This window comes from Lynx rufus, unplaced genomic scaffold, assembly GCF_022079265.1.
Source record: "Lynx rufus isolate CCGP_SWC_20201006 ecotype Redwood Valley unplaced genomic scaffold, mLynRuf1.p SCAF_16, whole genome shotgun sequence".
NCBI lineage: Eukaryota > Metazoa > Chordata > Mammalia > Carnivora > Felidae > Lynx > Lynx rufus.
Genome location: NW_025814830.1, coordinates 7,642,390 through 7,661,850, shown reverse-complemented (window position 1 = coordinate 7,661,850; position 19,461 = coordinate 7,642,390). Strand labels below are relative to the sequence as shown.

At 55.2% G+C, this 19,461-nt stretch overlaps 3 protein-coding genes across 3 annotated transcripts; all 3 read left to right on the top strand.

The window, feature by feature from the left end:
- The first annotated feature begins 1,950 nt into the window (after window positions 1-1,950).
- On the top strand, window positions 1,951-4,240 carry APOC1 (apolipoprotein C1). The gene is made up of 3 exons (XM_047078559.1): window positions 1,951-2,008; window positions 2,541-2,661; window positions 4,183-4,240. The coding sequence occupies exons 1-3, from the start codon at window positions 1,951-1,953 to the stop codon at window positions 4,238-4,240; spliced, it is 237 nt and encodes a 78-aa protein (XP_046934515.1).
- Window positions 4,241-13,214: 8,974 nt separating this feature from the next.
- On the top strand, window positions 13,215-14,961 carry APOC4 (apolipoprotein C4). Its single transcript, XM_047079030.1, has 3 exons — window positions 13,215-13,290; window positions 14,403-14,532; window positions 14,796-14,961. Exons 1-3 carry the CDS (start codon window positions 13,215-13,217, stop codon window positions 14,959-14,961), a joined length of 372 nt encoding a protein of 123 aa, XP_046934986.1.
- Window positions 14,962-16,654: 1,693 nt separating this feature from the next.
- On the top strand, window positions 16,655-17,369 carry APOC2 (apolipoprotein C2). The gene is made up of 3 exons (XM_047078896.1): window positions 16,655-16,709; window positions 16,880-17,039; window positions 17,279-17,369. The coding sequence occupies exons 1-3, from the start codon at window positions 16,655-16,657 to the stop codon at window positions 17,367-17,369; spliced, it is 306 nt and encodes a 101-aa protein (XP_046934852.1).
- The last annotated feature ends 2,092 nt before the right edge of the window (window positions 17,370-19,461 follow it).

Sequence of the window (19,461 nt, the reverse complement as noted above, 5' to 3'; positions counted from 1 at the left end):
CTCCGTGTGGCCGGTGCACACTCTTCGCTCCTGGCTTTTGCCAGCTGCCCCCAGCGCCCTTGGGGAGGCAGGCTCTCCTCCCCACCCCCCCCCCAGATGACTCACCCCAGGCTTGGTGAGGAGGAGAGGGGTCAGTGGGCTCAGAGGCAGGGGACCTAGTCCCAGCCAAGCGTGCTGCTGATTCACGGTATGCCCTGGAGCTGGGGCCGAGCCCTCTGAACCACAGATGTCAATGCGGGGGCTGGCATCAGCCATGTTCTTCCCCTCGAAGAGCTGAATCTTGAATTCTCATGGACGAAGAGAGCAGTCAGGTCTAGAGGTAGCACAGGGACTAAAGAAGTTTGGGGGAACAGAGGCTGGCAGGGGGTGCTGTGGGGGCGGAGGCTGATCCCCACAGAGATCCAGGGCGACTCCCAGGAGCCCGGAAAGGGGAGGGACAAGGAAACACCCCCGCCGCCCCTTAGCGCTTAGCCCCTCGCTGAGCCATTGAATGTGCTTGGCTGTGCCTCGGTTTCCCCATCTGTAAACGGAAGGCCCTGAGCTGGGTTGAGGATGGGACTTGGAAAAGCAAAGCTGGTGTTCTATTCCGGTGGGGTGGGGAAGGAAGGGAAGCAGACCCTTGGGTGGATGTCTGGAGAATGCGAGGCTCACAGGGGAAGCAGATGTCTGGGGAGACAGCTGGGGGGCTGACAGGGACTGGAGGCACTGAGCTGGCCAGGGGGTTGTCGCAATCCTGCCAGGGTCATGTCTGTGCATCCCTTTCACAACCGTCCCCCCGCCACCCCCAAGCTGACACGTGGTTGTGGGGGCACAAGGCCAGCCAACCTCGAGTCTGAGGCCAGGGCCGCCCTCCCCACAGCTGCCAGGGATCACTGGCGGTCAAAGGCAGCCAGGGGAAGGGGGTGGGGGAAACACTGGACTCCAGCCCTGAGGGACGGATGTGGTGGGAGGGGAGGCGAGGGGGGGAGTGCTTCGTGCCAGGAGGGGCCCGAGGGGGTGAGTCAGGGCAGATGGACTGTTTACCAGGGGGCCTGGAGGCCTGGGGAGTGGGGACGGGGGGGGGGGTCGGCAGAGGGAAAGGAGGGGTCTCGGGGAATGGATGGAAGCACACACACTGGGATCCTTGAAGCCCCCTCCCAGAAGAGATTGGGGGCTGTGGGACTAAGACCCCAGGACACATCCACGGAAGTCCGGGATGCTCCCGGATGCAGGGAGATGGGGGGGAGGGGGGGGCTTGAGGGCTAGTCTGAAAGAAAGACTGCAGGTGGCATGGGAGCATGGGAGTAGGAATGTGGGGGCAGACTGGGTGACCCCAGTTGCTGGCGCTGAAGGGACTTGCTGAGAAGGGAGGGGCGGTGGAAGAGGAGGAGGCCTGGGGAGTTACAGCGAATGGAGTTCCAGAGTGACTGAGTGACTGAGACAACCCCTGAGGCCTGAAGAAAGGTGTTATGCAGGAGAAAGCCCAGAGGGAAGATGGCTTGGGGGGCGGGGGGGGGGGGTGGAGAATATAGGCAGTCCCCCGTTGTAGGGCTGAGATCCACCGACCGTCAGGGAGCTTCGGAGGTGCAGGTGCTTAACACCAAGAGGCACTGTCCCTAAGGGGTGCGCCTAGGCCGCACCTGACCCGCCCGCCACCAGCAGCCAGGGGCAGAAGAGGAAAAGGTAGGTGGGCACAGGACGGGATAGGAGGCTGAAGGGGAGGGATTAACCTTCCCCGCCCCCTCCGCCTCCCCCTCCCCAGCCCGATAAAGGCCTGGGCCCGGCCGGGACCTCCCATCCCCTCGTTGCTGTGGCTCCGCGGATCCAGGTTGGTGCTCAATGCCCGGGAGGGATGCCCTTCCAAGAGCACTACAAAGGGGGTGGAAGGAACTTCGGGGAGGGAGGAGGGAGGGGTGTCACCGATCACTCCCACCCCTGCCTCTGCTTCCAGAGCGCCCCTTCGGTCCAGCCATGAGGCTCATCCTGTGGCTCCCGGTTTTGGTGGTGGTTCTGTTGATGATTTTGGAAGGTAAAAGTGGGATAGGAGAATCTGGGAGTTTGAGATTGGGAAGCTTGAAGTCGGACACGGGCCTGGGGCCCAAACTTGGAGGTCCCTTGGGAGCGCAGCGGCCCGTTCTGTGCCCTGGTTTCCTTTCCTATGTCTCACCGACACCCCCACACACCCGACCCCTGCAAAGACGGGTGAGGGCTCTCTGAGGGGTGGTCCAGCGACGGGCAAATCTGTCCGGGAAGCCCTAGCAACCGATGATGTATGCACTCGCCCCTCCACGATTGGTTGTCATGCGTTTACAGTCTGGAAATGGGCGGGGGAGGAGGCTGTGCTGAGAGTAAGCGAATACCCACCCAGCAGCTTGAGCTCCATCTGGTCGCGTTAGTACCCGCCCCCCGCACCCCCCGCCCCCCACTCCGTTCCTTCCGATTCTAGCACCACGACCTCCAAGAATCACTTTCAAGTACAGTAGCTCCTCTCTCATCTCTGGTATCTCATCCTAAGGGCTCCCAATACTGAAATTTTTGTACCCCTGCCTATCTCTGGACAGGTCCAGCCCCGGCCCAGGGGGCCCCAGATATCGCCGGCACCTTCAGGAACATCCCCAATTCGCTGAAGGAGTTTGGTAACAACCTGAAGGACGCCTTCGAGAGCATTCCTGAGGCGACCCGGTTAGGAATCTTCCCAGGGCTTGGGAGGGCTGGGTCTGTCGATTAGCAGAGTGGGGAAACTGAGGCCTGGAGCGGCTGACAGCTTGCCCCGTGGTCACAGCTGGCTCACAGAGTGCTCAGATGTGGGGGACAGGTTGCCGACTCCCATCTAGACCACACTGTAGAAATGGTGCTGCGTGGTGGTGTTAAGACCAGCTTGGGAATCAGTCGGACCTGGGTCCACAGGCCAGCCAAGACTCACTACTCTCAGCGTGATCTCGGGAGTAGATCTTGAGCCTTTTTCCAAGAATTTAAAATGGAGGGGATTTGCGTAGTGCCTGGCACATTGTAAATGCTCAATACGGCGTTTAACCAACACTGACTCCATCCGGTGACTTAGAGAATCATTCATTCAGGAACAAATAGTTATTGGGCTAAGTGTCCAGGACCGTTCCAATGTGGGGAATAATCGTGGTGAATAAGATAAAGTCCCAGCCCACAGGGAACAGACTGTAACACCAGTGAATTTCCAGGAGATTAGCCCAAACAGAGCTAAGCACCCAGATGACATTAAACAGGGTAGGCTTACAGACAACCAAAGACTGGGGAGGGGCTCTTGTAGATTTGGTTATTGGGTCCCCTTTGAAGTGGAGACACTTTCTTTTTTTAAGTAAGCGCGATGCCCAACTTGGGGCTTGAACTGATGACCCCGAGATCAGGAGATCGAGAGTCGAGAGTCGAATGCTCCACTGACTGGAGCCAGCCAGGTGCTCCTTTTTCAGATCTCAATTTAAAGTGTTGGTGCTAAGGCGCCTGGGTGGCTCAGTCGGTTGAGTGTCCCACATCAGCTCAGGCCATGACCTCACGGTTGGTGAGCTCGAGCCCCGCGGCGGACCCTGTGCTCACAGCTCAGATCCTGGATCCTGCTTCAGGCTCTGTCTCTTTGCCTCCTCCCCTACTCAACTTTTGTTTCTCTCTCTCAAATATAAATAAACATTAAAAAAAAAAAAAAAAAAGTAAAGCGTTACCGCTTCATGGGGCACTTGGCTGTCTTACTTAAAAAAAAAAAAAAGAGATCTGAATGTTAGGAAAATCCAGCCAGGCCTAGAAACATGGGAAGAATGTTCCCTGTGACTACAAAGGCCCTGAGCCAGGAAGACACGTACATAATCAAGGAGAGACTGGCATTCCAGGCAAGGGGAACATCCTGGGCAAAGATAAGGAGGCTCTGAAGAGTGCCCTTGAATAAGTAAGGAGAAGAAAGCTAGGAAAGAGTGTGCTCCGTAGCAAGAGACAGCAAGCCTTGACAGCTAGGCCAGGGTGAAGCGTCCTGACTTCAAAGGGCTCTGATCCATCTGGAAAACTGAAACCCCGACCTTGGGCCACCCACCCCAAGGCTCTGCCCAGTCTCACAGATGTGGGAGCTATGCTGTTTCTTTGGGGGAAGGAGGAGATAGGGAGTCAGGTAAGGGGCAGGATTGGGGCGTCCTGAGGGGAGACAAAACACAATGACCTCTCTTGCTCTCCCTCTCTCCCCTACAGGAAATTGATGACCTCCTTTGCTGAGGGACTCAAAAATTTCAGAATTCCCATGGTCTGAATACCAAGAGAGCTGCCTCTGTCCTCTGGGCTGTGCCCCAAGGGGGGGCTCCAAAATTTCCCATACCCCGGCTCTCGGCAGGAGGACTTTGTGATGTCCATATCGACCCCACCCTCCAATAAAAATACCATAGAGAATTCTGAGTGCTTCCTTGCTGGGAGGCAGAAGGCTATGGGACAGGGTAGGGGTTGCGCCTTTGGGGGAGAGGGGCTAGGATTCAAAGGTATGGAGCAATTCTCTACTTGTCCTGTGCTGAGGACTTTGAACTTCATGATCCCAAAAGAATCCTCATGAGTACCTTGGGATCTGGGCCCTGTTAATTCCATGAGGGCATTGAAACCCAGAGGGGTGGGCGCCTGGGTGGCTCAGTCGGTTAAGCGTCCGACTACGGCTCTGGCCATGATCTCATGGTTTGTGAGTTCGAGCCCCCAATCCTGCTATCTGCTGTCAGCACAGAACCTGCTTCGGATTTTCTGTCCCCGCTCTCTCTCTGCCCCTCCTCCGCTTGTGCCCGCACTCTCTCTCTCTTTCTCTCTCTCAAAAATAAATAAACATTAGGAAAAAAAAAAAGTTATGAAGCCCAGAGAGGTGAAGTCACTTGTCAGGAAGGGGAGAGCTGGGTTGGACCCCAACCTGAGGCTACTGCTCTGCCATAGTCTTCCCTGACTGGGCTGCCCAAAACGAGGGACCCCAGGTTGGTTCATCACCATGTACACAGTAGGTGTTTATTACACTTAAAATGGGAAATAGAGAGGGATGTGGAAGGGAGCAAGGGGAGGACATAGGCTAGAGCCCTGAAAAAGATCAACACAATCCGCACCCTCCAAGGAAACTTTGATGCCCCCTCCTCCAGGAAGCCCTCCTTAACCCCCACGCTGGATCAAGCATCTCCATCCCAGCCCTGCCCACTCTGGGTCATCACTGTCTGGTGATGGGTCTGTCTCCCCTGCTGGACTGTATGCCCCATCACTGCTGTCCCCAGGCATAGTTCAGCACAGGACTGGGCCTGGTACATGGGTTCCATAATACTTGGTGGCATAATTATTCTCAATCTGAAAAAAAAAAAAAAAAGCCCCTAAACAAGAAGAAACTGAGGCCCAGAAGTCTAAAGTCAATTATGTGATGTTACACAGCCACAAATGGGTAGAGCTGGGATTTGAATGTCGCCTGGGGGGTGGGGGGCAGTCCCAGGACCACATTCTTACTTCACTTTCCCTGTTCCTGAGTCACCCTGCCAGACTCACCGGCTACAACCACACCCACACCCACTCACTCACACACACACTCACACACACACACATATACACACACACCTGGCTATGGGCCCTAGTTGCTCATCCCCAGCATATTAAAGCACACCCACATCCCTCATTAGGTAAAATTCATACGCGCAATCTCGCTTGGCAAAAGGGTGTATTCTGTGCCGACTTAATCAATTGCTAATCTTTACTTGGCCCTTTGTCCAGCGTTTCGGAGCCCATTTATTTTATTTTTGTTTATTTTTACTTTTTTTTTAATGTTAGTTATTTTTGAGAGAAAGACAGTGCGTGAGCAGGGGAGGGGCAGAGAGAGAGGGAGACACAGAATCCGAAACAGGCTCCAGGCCCTGAGCTGTCAGCACAGAGCCCGACGCGGGGTTCGAACCCACAGACCGCGAGATCATGACCTGAGCCGAAGCCGGACGCTCAACCGACTGAGCCACCCAGGCGCCCCAGAGCCAATTTATTTTTTAAGCATTTTCCTGAAAACCGCCACCCCACCCCATCCCCAACCCCCAACCCCTGCCCCCCCCCCCAGAGCTCTCAGGTTAGAAAGGCACAGGGACAGAGAAGACGGACAGCAAGCAGTTCATGGAGTGAGTGCCCCCTCTGCTTTTGAAGAGAGGCTCGGACTCAGGGGCAATTAGATGAAAACCACCAAAGACAGCAGTCTGCTTCCGGTCACCTGGCCGAAAGCAGAAGATTGGAAAATGCCAGGTGCCGGTGAGGATATGGGTACCCGAGAAGAAGCACATTCTTGGGGCGCCCGGGTGGCTCAGTCGCTTAAGAATCCGATTCGGCTCGGGTCGTGATCTCACAGTTTGTGAGTTTCAGCCCCGCTTCGGGCTCCGTGCAGACAGCTCAGAGCCTGGTGCCTGCTTTGGATTCTGTGTCTCTTTCTCTCTCTGCCCCTCCCCTGCTTGAGCTCTGTTTCTCTCTCTCTCTCTCTCTCTCTCTCAAAAATAAATAAACATTAAAAAAAAAAAAAAAAAACCCAGCACACTCTCTTCAGGAGTGTGGACTGGATCTCTTTTATGAAGAGCATCCTGGAAGTTTCTAGTGACATTAAGTATTTGGGTGCCCCGCGTCCCAGCGGTCCCCAATCTGGCACCATGCGGGGACCAGAGAAACATCTGGGAAGATGGATGAGGACGTTCACTACAGAAGCAGCCTAGCAGTCCATCACCGGCGGGGGTAGAGGTGGGGGTTGAAAAAATAAAGCGAGGAACCCCATGCGGCCACAGAAAGAACCAGCTAGATGTTCAGGAAACGGTTTGGAGAGATGTAACAGTGTAGCGCTGAGTGGAAAAGAAACAGGAGACGCATTGGGTGGTGCCATTGATGTAAAGTTCGAACACACACACGGGGAACGGCCTTGTGTGTTTGACCTCTTTTATGTCTGAGGACAACCCCAAGCACGTCCGGGGATGCTGATGGAGGATGGAGGACAGGACAGAGGATGGAGAACAAAGGTGGGAGATAGGGGCGCCTGGCTGGCTCAGTATGTGGAACTTGTGACTCTTGATCTCAAGGTTGTGAGTTCAAGCCCCATACTGGGTATAAAGATGACTTAAAAATAAAATCTTAAAAAAAAAAAAAAAAAGGGTGGGGGTGGGGTGCGCCTGAGTGGCTCAGTCAGTCGACAGTCTGATTTTGGCTCAGATCATAATCTTGCAGTCAGTGAGTTCAAGCCCCGCGTCGGGCTCTGTGCTGATAGCTCGGAGCCTGGAGCCTGCTTCGGAGTCTGTGTCTCCTTCTCTCTCTGCCCCTCCCCTGCTCATGCACTCTCTCTCTCAGAAATAAACATTTAAACATTTTTTCCCCACCTTTTTTTTTAAAGGTGGGAAATAAATATAACCCTCTGTACTTAATGCACCATTTCCCCCTGCCCTAATCAGCCCTTCAAGCTCCTTATACCCTCTTCCCACTCAGAAGCCAGAGGGATCCTGTTAGAACACAAGTCACATCACACCCTTCCTCCACTCAGAACCCTCTCACCACCCTCAGAGGAAAACTCAAAAGATCTTATGAGAGTCTGTCAGCTTTTCACTACCTGGCCAGGTCACCCCTACGGCTTTTTCCCCCTCCCTCGTGTGCAACTCCTCAGCCTCGTCCAACACACTGAGCAGGCTCCTACCCCAGGGCCTTTGCACTCGCTGCCCACCCTGCCTGGAACGTTCTTCCCGCAGATGTCCAGCTATCTGCCTGGCTCACTCCTCTTCTTCAGGGGTCTGTTCAACAGCCGTGTCCCCGTTGTGGTCCCCCCAGACTGCTCTCCCACCGCCCTGCTACCTCCTTATCTGCCTGTCTTTCCAGTATTTGCCACCCTCTAATATATGTCTCTTTGGTTACTTGTTCACCGCCTGTGTCTCCCACTGCTGGAAGTCAAGTTCACGGAGGCGGTCTTGTCTCCTGCAGTGCCCCCCGAGTGCCCAGGACAGTGCCTGGAGCACAGTGAGAGCTCCAACAATGCTGCTGCTTCTTCTCCTTCTTCTTCTTCTTTTTACTTTATTTATTTTGAGAGAGAGAACAGGGGATGGGCCAAGAGAGAGGGAGAGACAGAATCCCAAGCAGGCTCTGTGCTGTCAGTGCAGAACCTGACATGGGGCTCAAGCTCATGAACCATGAGATCATGACCTGGGCCGAAACCAAGAGCCAGACGCTTAACAGACTGAGCCACCCAGGCGCCCTTCATTCATTCTAATTTTAAGATTTTCTTTTTACGTTTTATTTTTTAAATGTTTGTTTTTAATTTTATTTTTTTTTTAATTTTTTTTAACGTTTTTTATTTATTTTTGAGACAGAGGGAGACAGAGCATGAACAGGGGAGGGTCAGAGAGAGGGAGACACAGAATCCAAAACAGGCTCCAGGCTCTGAGCCGTCAGCACAGAGCCCGACGCGGGGCTCGAACTCACGGACCGTGAGATCATGACCTGAGCTGAAGTCGGCCGCTCAACCGACTGAGCCACACAGGCGCCCCTTTAATTTTATTTTTGAGAGAGAGAGAGAGCGAGCAGGGAAGGTGCAGAGAGAAGGTGGGGGTGGGGGGGGAGGGAAAGGACCGGGAGCAGGCTCTGTGCTGACAGCAGAGAGCCCGATGCGGGGCTTGAACTCACCAACCGCAAGAACATGACCTGAGCAGAAATGGGCCGCTCGACTGAGCCACTCAGGTGCCCCTCTTGTTACACTTTGTATTTAGAGCCAATATGTTTCTTCTCAGGTTTACAAACTTAACCTTCAGGACCTCAGAGAGCAAATAGCCCTGATCACACCAAAACAACAAACAAACAACGACAACAAAAAACACCCAGAGAGCCCCAAGCATGTGTGTAGGAGCATTCACACTCCACACGGGGGGAGGGGGGGGGGAGGAGGTGGCCCACCCAGCGGGCAGGGCAAGGATGGGGGACTCCAGTGGGCACCTGGCTTGGGGTAGCTAGTCCGGGAGGGCTCCCTGGAGGAGGCGACACAGCACCTGCAACCCAGAAGACAATCCGGAAGTAGTCAGCGAGAACCGGGGAACAGCGTGAGAAGCCGCACAACTTTTGTCCCCATGTATGTTCGCCAGGAACCACGTGACTGAAAAACTGCGAATGGGCAGAGCCATTTTGGAGAACAGTTTGGCGATTCCTCAAATCGTGCAACAGAGCTCCCGGCGATCCCATTACTGGGCGTCTATCCACCCAGGGGAACCGCACACAGGTTCGCGCAAAAACGTACGCGTGGATGGTCACGGCAGTGGTGTTTCCACTGGAACAACCCAAATGCCCATGAACTGAGAAACGGATAAGCAAATCCACATGGCGTGTGTAGATGTGTATCCGCGCGGTGAATATTATTCTGCCAGAAAAAGGAAGGAAGCGCCCTCACACACCACGCAAAAGACCACGTAGTGTATGTTTCCCTTCCCATGATGCCTGGGACAGGGAAACCCACAGAAACAGAAGGTCCATCGGCAGTCGTTGCCCCCTGCTGGGCCAGGCTGGGAGAAGGCAATGGAAGTGACCCTAATGGGCTAATGGGAATGGAAGTTTCCTTTCGGGGTGATGAAAACGTTCTGGAATCGGAGGGCGGTGATGGTTGCACAACTCGGCAAATGTACTAGAAAACATCGAATCGCACCCTTGAAGAGGGCGAGTTTTACGGTTTGCGAATATCCCCGTTTTTAAAAATTAACGAAAGGAGAATTTCCCGGGTGGAAGGCAGAAAGAAGAGATAACGGAGGGGGACGTTTCAACCTCTTTTCTGCCCCGGGGCTTCCCTGCCAGAACCCAGAGGCACAGAGGAAGGAGGTGAGCACTTAGGAGTGCTGGAAGGGAGGCGGGTTAGGGGATTGAGGAGGGAGGGGATGGGGTCTGGACTGGGGGAGAGTGATTTTGGGGTCTGGGGGTCTCTTGGACACGTTACTGCAGGCTCAGAGGTGCCCTCTGCCCTGTGGGCTCACGGGGCCTGCCACTCCCAAACCCGCTCCCTCTTGTGACCTCTGTCTCTGCGCCCATCACCCCACTCCCAAGTTGTTATTGAGCTGACTCTGAGGTCCGCCCTGAACGACCTTCAGCCTGTTCCTGTCCCCAGGATGGACAAACATTGCAAACAGCAAACAGCCCACACTGACCTTGGACCTGGGGCAGGGGTCAGAGACCTCCCCCAGACCCACCCTGCTGCCAGCCCTGCTCCAACCACCCTCTTGGCCTCCGGGACTCAGGTGGGGGAGGTGCGTCGGGGCATGTCCTGGCTTGGCTAGATCGGAGAGAGAGAGAGAGAGAGAGAGAGAGCGCGCCGAGAGAGCCGGGTTCAAATGCACCCCTTGCTATTCGAGGAGCCATTGGTAAGTGGACTCCCCTCCCACGCCCCCAAGCCTCAGTTTCCTCATCTGTAAAATGGGAACGATAAAGGTGCCCACCCCAGAGCTCTGTTGTGTTACATCAACGAGTTAAGGTGCCAAAGCCCTGCTGTGGCCCCTGGTGCCTAGCGTGTGCTCAGAAAAACACAGGCTTAATCAACAGCCACTGACCTTGACCGAGCACCTCTGGTGCCTCTCGTGGTAATTTACATAAACGGTCTCCTCTACTCTCTGGGATAGGTAGTTCATGATTCCCAGTCGTGGATGAAGCAACCGGCCCAGAGAGGTTAAGCAACTCGCACCGGGTCACACAGCAGGGAGGATGAGGAGCAAGGCTCTGAACCCCCACCTCGTGCTTCTTGTAACACAAGGCATGGTGAGTTTTTCTTTTTTCCTTTTTTCTCATGGTCAAATACCTCGCATACAATTTACCATTTTAGCCATTTTAGGGGTACATTAAGTTGCACCCTCCATCCCTGGAACTTTCTCAACATCCCAAACAGAAATTCAAGGAGGTGTGTGTGTGTGTTTTAATGTTTATGTCTGTATTTATTTTGAGAGAGAGAGCACAAGTCAGGGAGGAGCAGAGAGAGAGAGAGAGAGAATCCCCAGAAGGCTCCGCTGTCAGCACAGAGCCCCAGGCGGGGCTCGAACCCGCCAGCTATGAGATCACGACCTGAGTGGAACTGGGGAGTCGGACCGAGCCGCCCACGCGCCCGTCCCGGAGGTTTCATTTTGTGATTCTGTTAGTGAGGAACTGCTGGGCACATTCGTTGTGCACCTGCTGCGTGCCAGAGCCCGTTCTGCTGGAAGCCGCTGGGTCGACACCAAGCTGTACAGTGTCGCCCCTTATCTGTGGGGGATGCACTCCAAGACCCCCAGTGGAGACTTGAAACCACAGACAGTGAGTGCCAAGCCCTAGATACACTGATTTTTCCTATCGGAGCACCCCTACGATGCAGTTTAACTTTTAAAATCAGACAGTAAGAGATGAACAACACTAATGATAAAGAAAAACAATTATAGAGGTGCCTGGGTGGCTCAGTGGGTCGAGCCTCTGACTTCGGCTCAGGTCATGATCTCACGGTCTGCGGGTTTGAGCCCCACGTCGGGCTCTGTGCTGACAGCTCAGAGCCTGGAGCCCGCTTCGGATTCTGTGTCTCCCCCTCTCTCTGCCCCTCCCCTGCTCATGCTCTGTCTCTCTGTCTCAAAAATAAATAGAAAAATTAAAAAAGAAAAAGAAAAGAAAAACAATTACAATAATACACCGTAATAGAAGTTATGTGAGCGTGGTCTCTCTCTCCCCCGTATCTTATCGTACTGCGCTCACCCTTCTTGTGATGATGTGAGAGGATAGGATGTCCACGTGATGAGATGAAGTGATAGCAATGACATAGACCCTGTGACAGAGTATTAGGTGATTATTGACCTGCTGGCATATTGTCAGGTCATCTGCTTCCAAACCTTAGCTGACCTTGGGTCACTGACACTGTGCATAAAGGTGAGGCGGGAGGGGGGGGCTACTGTCTACTTGTTCGGGTTGTGGCCAAGCAGGGGGGGGGGTTGTCAGATTCACCGCATAAAAATACAGCCTCCCCGGGGGCGCCTGGGTGGCTCAGTCAGTTAAGCAACCGACTCCTGGTTTCGGCTCAGGTCACGATCTTGCAGTTCGTGAGATCGAGCCCCACATCGGGCTTTGTGATGATAGAGCAGAGCCTGTGGGATTCTCTCTCTCTCTCCCTCTCTCTCTCCCTCTCTCTGCCACTCCCCTGCATACATGCTCTCTCCCTCTCCCTCTCAAAATAAATAAACCTTAAAAAAATGTTTTAAAAAAAGGACAGGCTCCTGGTTAGATTTGAATTTCAGATAAGTAACAACTAATTTCTAGTATAATTCCCCAATATTGCATGGGACATACTTATATCAAAAGAAAAACTTATTATTTATCTGAATTCACATGGGCATCCTATATTTTACTCGGCAACCCTGGACCAAAGAATCCAGTCCATGGTCCCCTGGCCAGGCTGTGTGCCCTGAGTTATGGCTGGGTCCTCCGAGAGATAAAGGCTCATTTCCCTCCTTCGTTCCTTCCTTCCTCTCTCCTCCTTCTCTCTCTTCTTTCTTTCTTTCTATGTCTTCTTTCTTTCTCTCTTTCCTTTCTCTCTTTCTTTCTTCCTTTTGCTCATTTTCTTTCTGCCTAGTATTGGGCCTGAGCCTGACATTGACAACCTCCTACTATGTGCACCTGGAACTTTCTCTCACAGAGCCTCACGCAGCCTTCACACGGACTCTAGGAGGCAGGCGCTTCTTACCATCCCCATTTTACAGATGAAAACGGTGAGGCCCAGAGAAGGAATTGGAATTGCCCAGATCACACGGCGAGAGTGTGTCTGGCCTAGAGCCCAGTGCCCAAGGGTCTTCAATATGAAGGAAGTAATCATAAACAGCCATGGTCGGAGAGCACCTCCGTTGCTGGGCTCCTTGTTAAGACCTCTCCTTGCAGCATTTCATTCCATTAAAGCCCTGCCTGGAGTATGGACTGTGGGCCCATTTTTCAGAGCGGGAAACTGAGGCCAGAAAGAGGGGCCAGCTCGTGAGGTGGAGCCAGGATTTGAACACCAGTCAGCGTCAGAAGCCAAAGAGCCGGCTGTCTTCCCCCGTCAGGCCAAAGTGCTGGGAGGGGAGGAAGGAGGGAGGCCAGCAGGGGCGGGTGAGGCCTCTGCTTGTCACTGTCACCTGGGCCCCTCTCTCTGAAGTCCCTGCCAAGGGGCGTGGGGAGGCAGCCAGGGGAGGGCTCTGCTCGGCGTAGTCTCCCCCTCCCCCAGCCTGGAGAGCTGAGCGCAGAGGAACAGAGGAGCAGAGCCCCCAGAAATGTTGGTTCCTGGACGCAGGCCCCAGGCCCTGCCCTCCCTCTGCTTCTGCATTCTGGTCTTGGCCTGTGTCGTGGGTGAGGAAGGAAGGGATGGGCGGGCGCGGGGACCCTGCAGTCGTGCGAGGTGTGAGTGTGCCTGTCCCGACGGCACGCAGGTTTGTAGACGCGCGCGGGCCTGGAGCTCGCGTGCTTTGTCCTACGCACGCAGATGTGTGTGCGTTTCCGGGCGAACGTGTCCACGGGGGCCGTGAGCGAGGGGTGTCCTTGGGGCGGGTACAAACGACAGTGGTAAATGTGTGTGTGCACGTGTGTCTTTACGGGGTATTTATGCCAAGGATTTGAGCGCGTGGACGCTGTGAGGGTGTCTGTAGGCGCTGGCGTGCGAGCGTGCCTCGGCTTGGCACGCGCATTTAAAATGGTAACACTTAACGTAGTGCCTCCAATGTGCAAGAGGCCATTCCTAGTGCCTTATGCGTGTTGGGTGTTAGCGCCAAGTCCTCCCAGGAATCCTGGCTTTATCCCATTCTGCAGAAGGGGAAACTGAGTTTTGAAGATGTGCACCGTTGGCTTGAGCACACTGCCGGGCCCATGGGTGCTTCTGCGCATGCGTGTGCCTGTGCGCCCGTGTGACGCCTGGGATGTGTAGCTGAGGCTTCGCCCGGGGGGAGCGCCGCGCAGGGAGGTGCGTGCAAGGACGTAAAGTGCCCTCCGGGGCACGACCCCGGCCCCGGGGAGGAACGGACTACGCAGCCCTGCCAACCTCCTTCCCTAGGGCTGGAAAGTCCTCTGAGCTCTCCCTCCACTGCATGCGGAGGTGGTTCGGACGGCGTGGGGGGCGGGGGGGTGTGTCACAGGAGAACCGAGGGGGCAGCAAGATCGGGCAGTAAAGGAGGCCTCGAGAGGGGGACAGGAGTCAAAGAGGTGGGGCTGCAAACTGAGGGGGAAAAGCCACAGGCAGACAGAGGGGTGACAGGAGGGGCCGTGGGCACGGAGGGTGACAAGGAATCGACGGATGGCTCAAAGGGGGACAAGTGATCAAAGGGACAGAAAAGGTGAAGACCAGGAGTGATGTCAAGGGGTCACCCTTGGGCCACCAGGAGCGATAGTGACGGCGAGCATGGAGGGGAAGGGAGGAGGAAGGATTCTTGGGTCCCAGCCCACCCATGTTACCCTCCGGTCCCACCTAGCATGCCAGCAAGAAGTGCCTGCAGCAACCCCCAGTATGCCACCGGAGCTGGTGGATAGTCCTTGGAGCCTGATGAAGGACAAGGTGAAGACACTGGTGACCAGGACCAGAGAGAAGTGGCAGTGGTTCTGGTGAGTGTGTGCAGCAGGGCTTGGGGGGTGGACTCCTGGGTCTGAGGGAGGAGGGGCTGGGGGCCTGGACTCCTGGGTCTGAGGGGGGCGAGGCTGAGAGTCTAGACCCCTGGGTCAGCGGGAGAACCCGGGTCAGAGAGGGGAAAAGGGCAGGGCCCGCACTCTTGGGCTCTGAGTGGGGTAAGGCCCGAGGGAGGGGGGGATGAAGGGGGCGGAAGTCTTGGGAGTTGCCGGGGTCTCACGGTTTTGTCCCTCCTCTGCAGGGGACCCGAGGCCTTCCAGGGCTTTGTGCAGGCCTACTACGAAGACCACCTGAAGGATCTGAGGCTCCGCACCCAGGCCTGGCTCCGCAACTCCAGGGACAGCCTCCTGAACAAGGCCCACAGCCTGTGCCCCCAGCTTCTGTGCAGGGACGGAGACAAGAATTAAAGTGTTTACAGCCTCCACAATAAAGAAATGCTTCTCTGTGTCCCTGTCTTAATCCGTCCCCAGCGTGACCACCCCCAGCAGTTAACGAGTAGAGGAAGGGACACCTGGCAAGGGAGGGACAGTGGGGGGGGGGCCCTGAGGGGAAAGAGTCGGGGGGATGATCCCTTCCCCCAGCCCTGAGACCCACCACTGTGGGAATGTGGGGGGGGGGGCAGGAGACACCGGGCAACTCAGTTTGGGATGGAAGGTGAAGGCTGGAGTGCAGGCGGGGTCAGCAGGTCCCCACAGAGACCCCTATGCCTTTGCATCCTATGTGGGGGAAACCCCAGACCCCTTTTCTGGTCTGAACCCCAAGGACCCCCAACCTCTCCACAGCACCCACCTGGCCCCCTGTATCTCCCGGGAGAGAACCTTGCGGGGGGGGGGGCTCCCTCTGGCTTGATCCCGGGGATGATGTCACTGCCCTCTCTGCCCCACCCCACCCCCTCAGCGGTCCTGTTGGCCAGGACTTTGGCCTAGGGGACAAGGTGGGGGTGGTGGCTGCGGAGGGGAGGTGGGTCCCAAGAGCTATAAAGACCTTCTCTGCACGCGTGGAGCCCATGAGGACAGCCTGCCAGAGTCGGGTAAGAGAGGGCCCGAAATGGAAAAATGGAAAAGGGGAAGGGTCAGCGGGGAGGGGGCAGAGGTGATTAAATCAGAAACCGCAAGAGTCACGACATTCGTTGGATTCCTCTGTTGGGATCACAGAATTTAGAATCATAGACTGTTTCCCCCTGCTGATGTCCCTCGGGGTCTGACCTCCACCTTATCTCCAAATCGCAAATGACAACAGGGCCTGGGAACCGTGTGCCTCAGAGCCGAGAGCCTCTGTCATAGGGTTGGGGTGAAGACAGATGGAATCGCATGTAGAACAGGGCCCAGGGCATCAGAAACATACTCATCCAGTGGTGGGTTCTTTTTTTTATTAAAAAAAAAAAATTGTTTCACATTTTTTTTAATGTTTATTTATTTTCACGAGAAAGAGACAGAGTGTGCAGGGGGGAGGGACGGAGGGGGTGCGGAACACAGATTCCGAAGCAGGCTCCAGGCTCCGAGCTGTCAGCACAGAGCCCGACACGGGGCTCCAACTCAAGATCATGACCTGGGTCGAAGTCGGACGCCCAACGGACGGACCGAGCCACCTAGGCACCCCCAGTGGTGGGTTCTTAACTGAGCCTGGGACCCTGCAGACTGGGTCTTGGCATAAGTGTCACCCTCTGCTAAGGCTTTCCCAGGCTCCGTGACACACCCTCCCCCCCTCCAGAGCGCTCCCCACCATACGACCCGCTGTGTATTTTACTCAGTGAATATTGTTGATCGTGTATCTCTCTCACAATGGCTTCGTAGACAGGCAGGGCTGTTGCTGTGTTCACAGCTGGGCCCCAGAACTGTGTTCGGTACACAGTAGGTGCTTCCTGAGTGAATGAGGGGATGTTAGAATTAAGGTGTTAAAATCAGGAGCAGAATCATAAAATGTTAGACGATGAGCCCCAAGCCAATGCATTAGCACCCGGAACTCAGCTGGGGAGGTGGAGGGGCAGGGAAGCCAGCCTCTCCCCTGGAGTTTCCAGGGATGGGGGGGGAGACCCCAGGACTAGACGTCACCAGGGGCCCTGTCCCACAGCCTCCTCGGTGTTCCAGGTCTTCTGACGCCATGGGCACCCGATGCCTCCTGGTTCTGCTTCTTGTCCTTCTGGTATTGAAATGCGGTGAGTGTGGTCGGCAGGGGGCGGAGGGTCTGTGAGGGGGATGGGATGACACCCCCAAGCATCTTCCCAGCCCAGTTCTCGCCTGGCCCTACCCCTGTCCCCCTCCTTCCCTGCCTCATTCTCCCCTGCTGCTGGTTCCTCAGCTCTCCTAAGGCACCCTCCCTCTGCAGATGTCCAGGGGGACGACATGGCCCGGCAAGATGAAGCCACGGGCCCCACCCTGCTCTCCCAGATGCAGGAATCACTCTACGACTACTGGGGCTCAGCCAAAGCGGCCGCCCAGGACCTATACAAGAAGACATATCTGACCGCTGTGGATGAGAAAATCAGGTATCCACAAGCCACGCCACCCCCCCCCAGGGGAACCAGGAGTCTGAGCCCCGAGCTCTGTCGAAACCCTGGATTCTGAGATCCCAGCCCTGTCCTACCTGGGAATCCAGGAGTTTGGGTTCCAGCCACCATCCCTCACAGGACACATGATTCTGGGCCCCAAGCCTCATCCTCCCTCAGACCTGGGGCCCAAGACCCGGGGCTCCTCCCCGCTCAGAGCCTCTGTCCTTTCTCCCCAGGGACATGTACAGCACAAGCACAGCAGCCGTGAGAATTTACACAGGGATTCTCACTGACCAGATACTTTCTATGCTGTCGGGAGACTCATAGCAGCTGGGCCCCGACCGTGGGGGAGGGGAGAGCCCAGACCCCAGGACTCCTCGGCTCCCGCGACCTACCCCTCACTTCTTAGCAGCTCTCGGCATCCTGTTCCCAATGCTAGCCTGACTTCTTATAAATAAATTTAAAAAAAAAACAACATTTATTTTCTTCCATGTGGTTGCTTTTCGAAGACCTTAGAGGGCCAAGATGGCAGGACTGATTCAGTCCATCCAATACTTATCGAGTGCCCATTGGACGTATGTAGCCCTAACTCGATCATTGGGGATAAAGAGGTGAATAATAGGGGCGCCTGGGTGGCGCAGTCGGTTGAGCTTCCGACTTCGGCTCAGGTCACGATCTCGCGGTCCGTGAGTTCGAGCCCCGCGTCGGGCTCTGGGCTGATGGCTCAGAGCCTGGAGCCTGTTTCTGATTCTGTGTCTCCCTCTCTCTCTGCCCCTCCCCCGTTCATGCTCTGTCTCTCTCTGTCCCAAAAATAAATAAAAACGTTGAAAAAAAATTAAAAAAAAAAAAAGAGGTGAATAATAACATTGGATCGTCACAGCAACATTAGAGACTGCCCTTCACCAAGGTCTGGCTTTCTCACACGTAAAACGACCATGAACATCGCTAACCTGCTGTGGCCTCTGGCAGTCTCTAGGCCCTGGGCTGATGTTTTATTTATTTATTTATTATTTATTTATTATTATTATTTTTTTAATGTGTATTTATTTTTGAGAGAGACAGAGACAGAATGATGCAAGTGGGTTAGGGGCAGAGAGAGAGGGAGACCCAGACTCCAAAGCAGGCTCCAAGCCGTCAGCACAGAGCCCGATGCGGGGCTCAAACTCACAGAGCTCTGGGATCATGACCTGAGCCAGAGTCAGACGCTCAACCCACTGAGCCACCCAGGCACCCCCGGGCTGATGTTTTTTTTTTTTTTTTTTTTTAACATTTATTTATTTTTGAGACAGAGAGAGACAGAGCATGAACGGGGGAGGGGCAGAGAGAGAGGGAGACACAGAATCGGAAGCAGGCTTCAGGCTCCGAGCCATCAGCCCAGAGCCCGACGCGGGGCTCGAACTCGCGGACCGCGAGATCGTGGAGATCGTGACCTGAGCCGAAGTCGGACGCTTAACCGACTGAGCCACCCAGGCGCCGCTGGGCTGATGTTTTAAGTGTGCATCACAGTGAGGTATCCAATGGTCCCATGACAGGGGGAGACTGGTGCCCAGATGTCACTGCTGAGCATAGGAAGTCAGCGCCCAGCTTGTCTGGGACCCAAGAGAATGGATCCGTAAAAGCCGTGCCCTGTGACAATTCCTACACGCTTGTCCCACAAGTATTTATTGAGACCCTGCTAGGCTCAGGAGACACTACAGGGGAAAGACAGAGAGTCCTGCCCTCTGTGGTCTTTCCAAAAGCTATTCATTGGCTCCTGGCCCAATTCCACTCAGCTTGAGTGCTGATGGCTTTGTGGTATGTTTTGTTAGCTGCTCTCTCCTTATTAGCAATAGCGATATCATTTCCTGAGCTCCAGCTCAGGGTCAGGAGCTCTATTCCGTCTTGAAGCCACAAACAGAGAGGCTGGTGGTGGGGAGTAGGGAGGAAGCAGAGGAGGAGGAGGAGGACGACCAAAGGAGATGACTTCAAGTAACATTATGTGCAATGAAGAAAAGAAGAAGTGAGGAGATCCAGGCCTGGGAGCAGGCCCCTGGGGTAGGGGAGGGCATCCTGGCTGGGCTGGTCACGGGGGGATGCATCACAGTGCAGTGGTTTGGGGCTGTTGATGCCGGGAAGTGGGGGGGCGGGGAGGAGGGTACTGGCTTGGCCCCCAGGTCCCCGCGGGGCAGTCAGTGGTTGGGAAATGGTATCTGGGCAGTGGGGGAATTGTAGGCAAAAAGCCCAGGGTGAACAAGAGCAGAGATGGTACAGTCAGAGAGGACAGCGCTGGGGCCCCTGGGCAGAAGGCTGGGGATCTGGACTTCTGGGTCCTCAGGAAGTAGAGGGTGGTCCGGGGCCCCCAAGTCTCAGGGGTGGGGCTGCTAGCCTCCGAGGATCCAGGGCCTCTGTTTCTCCTAATCTGCTTGGCATTAACCTCCAG

Excerpts from the sequence above, each read along its gene's own strand:
- APOC1 (XM_047078559.1), top strand. The coding sequence starts at position 1,951 with ATGAGGCTCATCCTGTGGCTCCCGGTTTTGGTGGTGGTTCTGTTGATG. Across the intron at positions 2,009-2,540 it reads TCTGTTGATGATTTTGGAAG|GTCCAGCCCCGGCCCAGGGG; the intron begins GTAAAAGTGGGA and ends ATCTCTGGACAG. Across the intron at positions 2,662-4,182 it reads AGCATTCCTGAGGCGACCCG|GAAATTGATGACCTCCTTTG; the intron begins GTTAGGAATCTT and ends TCTCCCCTACAG.
- APOC4 (XM_047079030.1), top strand. The coding sequence starts at position 13,215 with ATGTTGGTTCCTGGACGCAGGCCCCAGGCCCTGCCCTCCCTCTGCTTC. Across the intron at positions 13,291-14,402 it reads GGTCTTGGCCTGTGTCGTGG|CATGCCAGCAAGAAGTGCCT; the intron begins GTGAGGAAGGAA and ends GGTCCCACCTAG. Across the intron at positions 14,533-14,795 it reads GAGAAGTGGCAGTGGTTCTG|GGGACCCGAGGCCTTCCAGG; the intron begins GTGAGTGTGTGC and ends CCTCCTCTGCAG.
- APOC2 (XM_047078896.1), top strand. The coding sequence starts at position 16,655 with ATGGGCACCCGATGCCTCCTGGTTCTGCTTCTTGTCCTTCTGGTATTG. Across the intron at positions 16,710-16,879 it reads CCTTCTGGTATTGAAATGCG|ATGTCCAGGGGGACGACATG; the intron begins GTGAGTGTGGTC and ends CTCCCTCTGCAG. Across the intron at positions 17,040-17,278 it reads GCTGTGGATGAGAAAATCAG|GGACATGTACAGCACAAGCA; the intron begins GTATCCACAAGC and ends CTTTCTCCCCAG.